Below are 11,038 nucleotides of genomic sequence, written 5' to 3' on the forward strand. Positions count from 1 at the left end.
CCCCCGCGCCCCCGTAGCGTCCTTATGGAGGCGCAGGGCAGAGATGCGTTGCAACCTGTCACGCAGGTCTCGCTGCTCCTGGCAGTTTCTTCTCTTTGCATTGCCTTGTGCTGGTGGTTGTGGGAGAGGGATCACCCCAGTTGTGTCCTGCTGCTAAAAGGAGTTTTTTTGCTGCATTTTAATGACACTGGTGCTGTTTTCCAAACTAAATATGTACTTTTCTTCCTCTAGGTATCTTTTGAGGACCCATTTGATCCAATATGGCTTTGATTAGCCGAAAAAGTTTTCAGTTTTATTCATCCAGCACACCAGCAAGCAGATCCATTTTGATGACCCTAAGCAAAAGATTGAGCTTTATCAGTGGGCAGCAAAAGCCCCAAAACTGTAGCTCCATAGCCATGAGGATGCTATGTTTGAAAGATAAATCTCAGTATATGTTTTGTAGAAAAAAACATGTACAACTGCGGATACAGTCTCTTTCTGTTAATGAAACTGTGCATCTTTGGGGAGATACTGGGAGCAGTACTAAATCTAATAATGTGTGGATGGATGAACAGCTATTTTTCAAGAAGTTGAACAGCCTTTGTACATCAAAAGAGATTTTTGACTTTCTTAGCTCTCTGGAAGTCATGTCTGATACTATGGCATCAGGAGCCCTGCAGAGGATTTCTGAAGTTGAGGTGGATGACAATGGTCTGAAAAACCCTGAAGAAGTGTTAGAGAATGATGTTTTCAGGGCATTATGCTTCCAGTTTGAATTTGAATCCTCAAAACTGTCAAACACTGGGTTGCTGAATGCATTGCAAGCTTTGATAAAATTACGTATAGATCCACAGAGTACACTGATGACAAGCTTGCTTTCAGAGGGTGAGGAGCGGCTTGGTAAAGGACAGTTGACTGTTAAAAATCTGTGTGCTCTTGGAGAGAGTTTGCTTGAGTTGGAAGGCCCAAGTTGTGCAACGCTGGAACAAATTGTGAACCACATGCAAGAAAAAGACATTGAGAAGTGGAGTCCTGGGGAAATGGTGATGACTTATAAGATGCTGCAGGTGACTGTCAGGGAAAGGGAACAATACCAAGACTTGCTAAACAGACTGAACAGTGTTGCTTTAACCATAGTTTTCCAGCTAAGCCCAAGGTTCACAAGCATAATTCTGAATTCACTGGTTGTTCTTCATCAGACTCAGGCAGTTCCCTTAGTCACAGCACTCTGCAAACATTCCGTGAAGAATATTTCATATTTCACAGGTGATGAACTGGTAAATGTACTGGAAGCCTTCCTATACTTTGGACATTGTGAACAAATTTTTACAGAGGCACTGGAAAGACATATTCCCAAGTCCATCTTTACCATGCATCCTCAAACAGTCAGCAAAGTCATGCAGTATTGCTGCCAAAAGATGATCTTGTCTAAACCCATCTTTGATGCAGTGGCAGAAAGTTTCATTTCTGATGCTGACAGATTTACCACCGACCAGATTGCTGGGTATATTATACCATTTGGGACTCTTAACTATCTGCCTCCAAGTGCTTCTTCCTTGTTTAGGAAGCTTGAAACCATACTGCATACTCGCCTTAGTCACTTTCAGCCTCACACTTTGCTGAACCTGCTGCACTCATGTGTCCTTATTCAACGTTATCCAGTAAATTTTCTGCCAAAAATATTTAGTCCCTATTTTCTGCAACAGCTTCAAGGTAAGGAACAGTGCTTCTCTGGTGATGTTCCGCATTTCCTTCTGTTACATGCTGTGTCTGTTGTCAGGCACCCATTTCTTATCACTTTCATCTGTCACATCAACAATGACCTGATTAAGGTGACTGGAGAATAGTGATCAGAAGGCCAAAGACCATTGCTTCCGTGTCACAGTTGCAGTTGTCTTTCAGTTTATATCATTGAAGAATTTGAAAGTTGCACTGTACAATCTTAAACAGAGATTTAAATTTTTTATTTCAGTTATTCCTTCTGCTTTTCTAAAAAATAGTGACCACCTGTTTTTCTGCATGTTTGTCCTTTGTCTCAAACAGGTTTTAGACGTTAAGTTATTCTGTGCAGGAAATGTGTTACTTTTAATTCTGGCTGTTTAAACTTCTGTGCCTGTGCAGTGACTGATGTGAATACTCACAGTGAAGTGAGACTGTGTTGGTATGAGACTGGTAACACTAGGAAGGCTGGTGAGACAAGTTATTATGGAACTAACAAGACTGAGACCAAAAGTGTAGATTTTTTTAATGGCAACGATACTGGGAATGATGCATGAGTGATGTAAAATACAGTTTAGTGATTCTGGGTTCATTTTTCTCTAAATTGTTGCATTGTAATGACTGCCACATGAGGGATGTGGCATAAAGGTGGAACACAGGATAGTGAGTCCTGAGACTTTACTTTTATTCTGGATGTAGCCCCCCATTTGCTTTGCAGCTTTGGGCAAGTCACTTCACTTTTCTGTATCTTTTTCTTCCCCCACAATTGTTTGCTTTGCTTACTTGGATCTCATGCTTCTTAGGGTCTGGACTGATTTTTAGGCATTTAACTCAGGGGCTAGCCCAAGGGAGGATGTATTTCAAAAAACAATAGAAATACTAGTAGTACTGGTTGTGAAGCTAAAATAATTACCGTCTGCGTGTGCACTGCTGGTTAGATTTAAGATTTCACTACCTGTCTTTTTAAGGTTAAGTCCTCTGTGATTTTGTGTAATCCTTCTTTCTGGATATTTTCCTAAGCATCGAAACTGCTCTCTTCCTGAGGCTGTAAGGGCAATGTACGTGATCACGGTTGTCAGGAAACCTGTTCATAGCCTTTAAATTTGAGACCGAATTATAATATGCAAGACAAGTTACAGTAACTGTTCCACAGCTTACTTGTGTTACTAGCAAGCTCACCTATTACTACAGAAATAATTAATTGTTGTATTTAAAAAAGAATCTAAAAATCCTTATAACTTTGGTCAAAATTAGTACAAATTCTAGAGAGAAGTGAGATGAAGTATAACATTGGGATAAAAAGAATTTAAATTATTGATAAGAACGTGTTACAATTATATACATAGAATTTGTAAATCTCAGGCAGTACAAAATGTGTTTTTCAAATACTGTTTTGCCTTATGATTCAAATAAAGTCCATTGTATGTAAGTGCTTCTAGCTTCTAGCACTTTATTCCTTACCTTCTGCCAGCCTGTGTCATGCTGAGAAGAGACCTTATGGCCCTCTACAACTACCTGAAAGGAGGTTGTAGCGAGGTGGGGGTTGGTCTCTTCTCCCCGGTAACTAGCAATAGGACAAGAGGAAACATTATAAAGAACTTCTTCACTGTTAGAGTCATTAAGCATTGGAATGGGCTCCCCAGGGAGGTGGTGGAGTCATCGTCCCTGGAGGTGTTCAAAAAACGTTTAGATCTGGCGCTTCAAGACATGGTTGAGTGGGTTTAGCGGGCATGGTGGCATCAGGTATATGGTTGGACTTGATGATCTTTGAGGTCTCTTCCAACCATAATGATTCTATGATTCTATGTCCAGCTTTTCAGGTGGGGTTGAGGTAGAACCGGGTGTGGACTTCTGCTGTCATCTGTACTCTTCCATTCTTTCAGGATAAAGATTAGTATGTTATATTCTTGCTTCCAACTTGGTTGTATTTCTTTTTCATATTGTATTATGATCAGCTTGTGAAAGCTGAAAAGAGTAAATGGATAAAGCTGAAAAACTTAATTCGCAGTGCATAATTGTTGGCTTAATTAAAACAGAAGTGAGATATCAACCAGTAAAATGTAATAGCATCATAAATGTGAGCAGTTAAGGACAGGCTGCTATGGTTTTTTTTAATTGTCTAGGTAAAAATGTAAATTGAATTCTAAGGCTCATCTATGTTTTAACAAGGTATAAAGATTGGTGCTTTGTCCTGGTTTATAAACTACTTTTAATCTAGAATCTGATATGGTTATGTGATGCTTCTTTCCATTGGTGTCCTCTCTGCCGACTACACGCCTCTGGTGGAGGCTTCCTGTGCCCGTCTTTGTTCCATGCCCTGATCTCCTTTCCTTTCTACCTCTGAGCAAGCACTACGGTCCCATCCTTGGCCCTATCTATGTCTTACCATACTGAGGAAAACATTACAAAATTAAAAAATATACCCCGTGGCTTATCCCATCTTGCTTACGAGATCTCAGAGTCTGCTCACCCACTGCGTCTAAGACTGTCTTGTCTGCAAGGGCTGCCTTCACCTAATTGTTTTTTTCCCCCCAGTCTAGTAAGCTTCTAGAACATCCCCTGTGTGATAGTCTGTCCTGTGCTCTAACAATTGCATAATCCAGCGCTTTTGGATGCAAACCTATTAAGAACAACACAGTTGTAAGCTATAGATTTTAAGTAATTCTGTGTTAGATAGTAAAGTATATTTAGCAGCATTACAGGGATATGTAAGCTATGCCAGAAAGATGAGTGACTTCTCAAGATCTCAGCTAAGATTGCTCTGTTAATAAAACTCTATATAAGGTCAAGTTTTCAAAGTGATTAGAAACTTTGGTCACTCAATTTTTAGCTGTTCAACACGAAATACCTTAAGGGGTTGATTTTTAGGAAGCAGACATTGCTCATGTCCTAAAACACAGAATGTCTTTTAAAGTTCTCAAGCTGATACTTAGAAAATGAGAAAACTCATACTTCTGGTTACTTTGAATATGTTCTTTTAAATCAATAAAAGTGGTCAAAGTTCAGAACAGGAACTTGAGAAGATGACTTGCATGATTAGCATCTTACATTACATCAGGTTTTTACCATTCTGTTATAATACTTTGCATGTAACATGAAAGATGCTTCAAGGGTACACTTGCAGACAAATCTTCAGAAATTATTCGGTATTATCCACTACTGTCAGATAAAAAAAAACCAAAACAAAACAAAAAGAAACCTGAGTAAAACAATGAGATTCTGAGATTGTAACTTGGGGAGAACGGACTGCAGGAAGAAGGATACAAGATACTTCTCCAAGACCTCAATTCAAATTTACTCCTCCCTGTAGAACATCCTGCATCTCTCAGATCCTCATTTTTTGTGTGTGTGAAAGAATATGACAGTCTTAACTAAGATCTTGCTAGTTGTATATTTTTGGTAGATATCTCTCTAAATCATTTCCTTATTTCTCTAACTACATAATTTCACAACTGATCTTTCTGTTCATTCAAACAGTGATCGAGAATGATAATGATCAAGTAGCTTCTCTGCACGTTTAACTGAATAGCTTTTCCTAACTTACGTGTGATGGTTTGTGTAAAGATACTTTGTTGAAGGTACACCTGAAAGCCTGAATATTGTTGTTTCAGCTCAGCCACCTGGTTTGGACAGAATTGTTACCTCCCAGCTAACCCGGCTTTTTCTGACTGTTACCCTGGAGTGCCCATTTTATGAGGTATGGTACATATGAATCCAGAACCGATGTTAACAAGAGGTGATAAGGTTATTAGGGCCCTGTCTTCCCCCTAAAAACATTGGAATTGGATGAAACAGCTTTTTTTTTTCCTTGATGAAAATATGAAGCATTTCTACCTGTTTGATTGACTTGATGTATTTGGATGTTAGACAGAACTGACCAGCTCTAAGTTAAAGTGCTTTTGTGTATTTCCAAGTACTTCTTCAACAACTATTCCTTTTTTGTTTGGCTTGTGAAATCTTGGAGCACAAAAGAGATCAGGCACTTTGATGTTGGCCTGTGGAGAGGAATGGAAACAGTTATGCATCTCTTATGAGTGATATGTTCAGCATGGTAGCATGGAAGATTGCTGAGGCTGTTCTGGTGGTTGTTTTGTGGGGGTTTTTTTAAGTTTCCAGCAGATCATATCTCGGTCTGTAAGTCTCTCAATAGACATAGCTTTGAAATGCACAGAATACATTTTGCTACATTAATATGACGTAATTACAAAAATGTTATCTCCCTTTTTCTTCTTTTTTATTTGGTTTTCTGTCATTATATAGGGTCCCAAACTCTTTCCAAAGTATCAAGTAAAGGCCTTTCTGACGCCTCACAGTTCTCTGGATGTTCACCTCCTCAAAAGAGTGAAGACTGGATTACTTTATTTACTGAAAAAAAGAATATATTTTGCATCAGAGATATCAACACCATATTTCTATACAGTTGGTAAGTAACATTTCTTTAGATTAATAAATAAAATATGTGCTTATGCTGTCAAAACTTTAGGCTCTGTTATTTTCCAGAAATAAAAATGATTGATTTTATTCCCTTTGTGGGCATTTTAAATTGTGCAAATACAGAAAAAGTAAACTGGAATACAAAACTCTGTAGAAAGTCTGAAATGAGGAAACATCATGGGAACTTTAAGTAAATGCATTTTCAAAATCAGAAAGAAGAACAGGGAGAGAAAAGAACTGCAATGTTACTTGGAATTTACACAGCCAGTCTGCACTGAAAATTGCTGCTAACTCTTGTATTCTGTATTTTTACTATCAGCTCCTCTTTTACTTATGCTGTAAACAATTTGTATAATGTGAAGCAAAATGAGGCAACGCCACTTGCGTGATCTCTCTGCTTTGGTAGTGAGTAGAAAAAGGGAGAGCTGGAAGGTTGTCAGCCCTCTGCCCTGCTCAGCTGGGCAAGAACTATTGACTACATAGAGTCAGTGTGGGTTTGTGGACTGAAAGAGATGAGTGAGCAAAACAGTGTTTCACGCACCAGGAAAGGAAACTGAGAGAGCGTAATGATGAGGAAGGAGGGGTGCCCAGGAGGGGTGGATGGTAACTAAGGGGTTGATGAAAGGGTCTCAGACTCCATGGACATTGGAGGGATTTAAAAAAAAAAAAGTTAAGAGAGAGGGATCATTCCAGAATTATTCTGCATTTCAGCTGCCACATGGGGTTGAAGTTGGCAGGGTTTAAGTCCAAAGCTCTGTTTGCAAATTGACATCATCTCTAAAATTAGGGAATTGGTGAGAAGAAATAAAGGGGGTGGGTTGGGGGGAGAGAGGGGAGGGGAGGGAGAGGGGGAGAGAGAGGGTGTCTTTCTCCCCAAAGCCCTCAAAATTCCAGAGGCCCTAGCCAGCCCAGCAAAGTGCCACTTAACTACATTATGGGTTTTAGTGGACTTGGAATACTGCTTTGCTGTTAGCATTATGAAAGGCTGAAGTGTTAGTATTTATCACTGATTTGTGTTAAATAGTCTATACACATCTTTTGCAAGCTTCTGTGATTCAGAAAAAAGTATTGTGATAATATTTCAGTTATTTTCTCGAACAATGAACTGTAAGAGGATGAGAATTACAGTAAACAGTTTGTTGTGTGAAATGAGTTTTAATGTCACTTCTCTTTTCATTTATACTAGATATTGAGATTAAATTAGATGAAGAAGGTTTTGTGTTGCCTGCTGGCCAATGTGAAGAGGTACACAGACGGTAAGAGAATAGAAGAAACTACTGGTAAAATGTTGGTTAATATTGATAAAGAGCATCCAGGGTGAAACCCTGGCAAAATTTAAGCTAATTGGAGTTTTGCCGTTGACCTCAACAAAGTTCAGGTTTCACATTGAAACCATGGGCAAAAGGACAAAGTTGGCAAAATTAACAATGTGTACTTTTTCCCCATTGTTTTGCCTCTTGACTATACGGTGTCAGACAATTAGTCTCTTTATCCAGTGACAGTCGGGATCAACGTGATCCTGATTTGACTTACAGTAAATGCATTTTGATCTTCTGTAATACATTTTCAAATTAAAACCAAATTAATTCTAATTGAGCGTGTCTGCATAGATTTAACATAGTTTAAGCTAGTTTGAGTTCACAAATTTACTTCTGTAAGGAATCCTGTGTAATGAGGATATTTGCTACAGATGCTGTTTTTCATTGAAAAATGCATAGGTGTTTAAAAAATATGTTAAACAAGGATTATTTTGAGAAACCTTTGATACAAAGTTAAGCAACCTGCCTGTGTGGTATTTGCAACTGCACATTGGTGGATAAAGCAAAAGTCTTCTGAAAAGGTTATGTTTTCTCTAGCTTAACCTTTGCAAGACTCAGAGACTAATATAGGTTCTTTCAAAAATCCCATGCTTAAATGTTTAAGAATGGACTTTGATTTTTTTTCAAATTACAGCTTTCATGTGTAGATAGGGTCACAATATACTTAAGATTCTGAAAATTTAAGCAACCTTTTTACAGTGGATATACAAATTTTTGTTTTAAGTTGATGTAATTTTTATCATGAAGGAGAAAAAATATAGTTACAATCCATGATGCTGCCAACCATACGTACACGTTTAACTTAAAACAGATTTAGCTTAAACTTAACTTTAACTTGAACTCTAATAGGTTTAACAAGTACACTGGTAAGTTGAATAAATTTAGCTGCTGAAATGTTTTCAAGCTGAGACAAGTATTCTGTATGTTTTTCCTTCTAGAATTCCAAACAGTTTACCAATAGTAGCATTAAAAATACCAAACTCTTACTAACTTGTCTGGTGATTTTTGTTCAGAGCATATAAATAAGCTTTTCAGATCAGTTTCACTAAGCTTCAGGCTTTCCCCCTCCCACTCTTAAACTGAGTGATTTAAATTGTCCTGAAGTAGGTAACTCCCATCCTACAACATCTTAATTCTTGGAGGTATTAGGGAGTAAGGGGGGAGGTACTGTCTCATGCTTCTTAGGAACTGCAGTAGTTGTGGTGGATAAGATAACTTGATTTTTTTTTTTTTTTTGATACTACACTTGTGCTTTATTTTAGAATTGCCCTCTGTGTTGATGGTCAAAATAGATTTTGCGTTAATAGCCACAATCTGTTGGGAGAAGAAGCTATTAAACAGAGACATCTTCAATTACTTGGTTATGAAGTTGTGCAGGTAAAGCCCAAAACCAGTGGTTTGCTTTTGCTCTGGCTAACAAAACAAGTGAAGTTGTTATGCTTAAAACTGTAGTTGCAATTACTTCCCAAGGCAGATGTAGTCTTGTCCTTTCTATATTATGTTTGCCTTTTTGAGGGGTGTTACAGAAATTTTGTTTTCTTCCTTGGATCAATTAGCGTATTCTGCCTGTATTTTCTGCCAAATAGTGACTGTTTGAAAGAGTACTTCTCTACAGTGATTAAGGTTCAAATCTTGACTTAAAGGAAAATGTTGTCTAAGAGTTCAGTATAATCGGGATTTTTAATTAAATACTTTTTTAAAAAGGTCTGAATTTGGAGTTTAAAAAGAGGAGTTAAAAAAAAAGGAACTGCTTTGTATTGTAAATAATATTTTCACAACAGAGTATATCTTTTATTTTACCTGTTGAATTAATAGAGACACTTTTATCTTTAAACATACTTTAGGCCAAAACAGTTACGTTTAGATTTTTGACATTTTCTTTTCCATTTATAATCACTTATCACATAAGCCTAACTCCGTTATATTTAACTTAGTTTAAACTGTGATGGATGTCACTCTTTGTTTTACAATAATCTCTATTCAGGTGATTTACAGATCAATAATATGCTTAGGATTAAATGTTTAATTTTAAAACAGACAAATCTTTGATGTGTAATCTTACATCTGCTTAATGAACATCAGTCTTACTTTTTAATATTTAATACAACTGGGTATTTCCAGCAATCATTTTTGTTTTGTTTCCAGATTCCATTTTTTGAGATACAGAGTCTACAAAATTGCAGAAAAATGGCGGAATATCTACACAAAAAAATCTTTCCTCATACATATGGACTGAACTGCTGACACTGGAGAATAATACTAAATCACAGGTTGACCTCCTGTACTATAAACTGTAAATATTGTGCACAGAAGAACAATTCTGTTTTCTAAATAACTCCGTCTAAGATAATTTCAGGTTTTGAATGTGAGACCTTCCAATATTTGGAACAATTTACATGTAAAAAGTAATAAAGAGCAATGTATTTTCTTAAGTTTTGTGTCAATATTTATTACGACTTAACAGATCTAAGTGCCAGACAGTCAATGCTGTATTTCCTTTGTATTTTCACTAGTTCTAACTCACAACTGCAAATGGACACATGTGACTATTCAAGGATACTGACTGGTCTGAATATAGAGAATGTGCCATGCTACCTACCAATCAGGGTTTTTCTTGACAGTATAAAAAGAAACTGTGCAATTTACTTATTGCTGTTTGTGCAATTTCCCAAAAATTTACAGTAGTTGCACAAGCAATGTTGGCTCATTGCTCATACTTAAGAGATGTAGAGTGCTGTTCACTAAATAGCAATGCCTTACAGAAAATGAGAGCGTTTTTATTAAAAAAGATTTGCCTTACTTTGTAAAAGAACAGCTGCCACAGGGTAGTGGACTTGCAGAGCTGTCTCTGAGGGGACCACCCGATGTTCTGGATATGTACTATTTGTAGTTCTGTCTTTGGTGGCAGTTTTAGCTAAACTGTCCAAATGGGGTCATGTATGCGCTCCAGCCTGCCATTCTGGCCGAAGCTGAAACTCATTATGCTCTGAAGCTCAGAACTATGTCCTATGCAATCCTTTTTTATGTATGAGTATAAATTCTGGCAGAAAGGTGAAACTGAGAACTGGAACCAGTAACTACCTGAGCTGAAATAAGTGTGTCCAACCATAAAATCTAACACTGCCAAGTCCACCACTAAACCATGTCCCGAAGCACCACATCTACACACCTTTTAAATACTTCCAGGGTATTACCTCCACTTCCCTGGGCAGCCTGTTCCAATGCTTGATAACCATTTCAGTGAAGAAATTTTTCCCAATATCCAATCTAAACCTCCCCTGGTGCAACTTGAGGCCATTTCCTCTTGCCCTATCACTTGTTACTTGGGAGAAGAGAATGACACCCACCTGGCTACAACCTCCTTTCAGGTAGTTGTAGAGGGCGATCAGGTCTCCCCTCAGCCTCCTTTTCTCCAGGCTAAACAACCCCAGCTCCCTCAGCTGCTCTTCAGAAGACTTGTGCTCTAGGCTTTGTTGCCCTTCTTTGGGGGCTCCAGCACCTCAATGTCTTTCCTGTGGTGAGGGGCCCAATACTGAACGCAGTATTCAGGGTGTGGCCTCACCAGTGCTGAGTAGAGGGGGACA

General features: G+C 38.1%; 1 protein-coding gene across 1 annotated transcript; it reads left to right on the forward strand.

The window, feature by feature from the left end:
- The first annotated feature begins 260 nt into the window (after positions 1–260).
- Positions 261–9,698, forward strand: FASTKD3 (FAST kinase domains 3). The gene is made up of 6 exons (XM_009705076.1): positions 261–1,695; positions 5,313–5,398; positions 5,962–6,124; positions 7,322–7,391; positions 8,717–8,831; positions 9,600–9,698. The coding sequence occupies exons 1-6, from the start codon at positions 261–263 to the stop codon at positions 9,696–9,698; spliced, it is 1,968 nt and encodes a 655-aa protein (XP_009703378.1).
- Positions 9,699–11,038: the final 1,340 nt, after the last annotated feature.

This window comes from Cariama cristata, unplaced genomic scaffold (assembly GCF_000690535.1).
Source record: "Cariama cristata isolate BGI_N322 unplaced genomic scaffold, ASM69053v1 scaffold1358, whole genome shotgun sequence".
In the NCBI taxonomy this organism is placed as follows: domain Eukaryota; kingdom Metazoa; phylum Chordata; class Aves; order Cariamiformes; family Cariamidae; genus Cariama; species Cariama cristata.

Excerpts from the sequence above, each read along its gene's own strand:
- FASTKD3 (XM_009705076.1), top strand. The coding sequence starts at position 261 with ATGGCTTTGATTAGCCGAAAAAGTTTTCAGTTTTATTCATCCAGCACA. Across the intron at positions 1,696-5,312 it reads TTTTCTGCAACAGCTTCAAG|CTCAGCCACCTGGTTTGGAC; the intron begins GTAAGGAACAGT and ends TTGTTGTTTCAG. Across the intron at positions 6,125-7,321 it reads ACCATATTTCTATACAGTTG|ATATTGAGATTAAATTAGAT; the intron begins GTAAGTAACATT and ends CATTTATACTAG.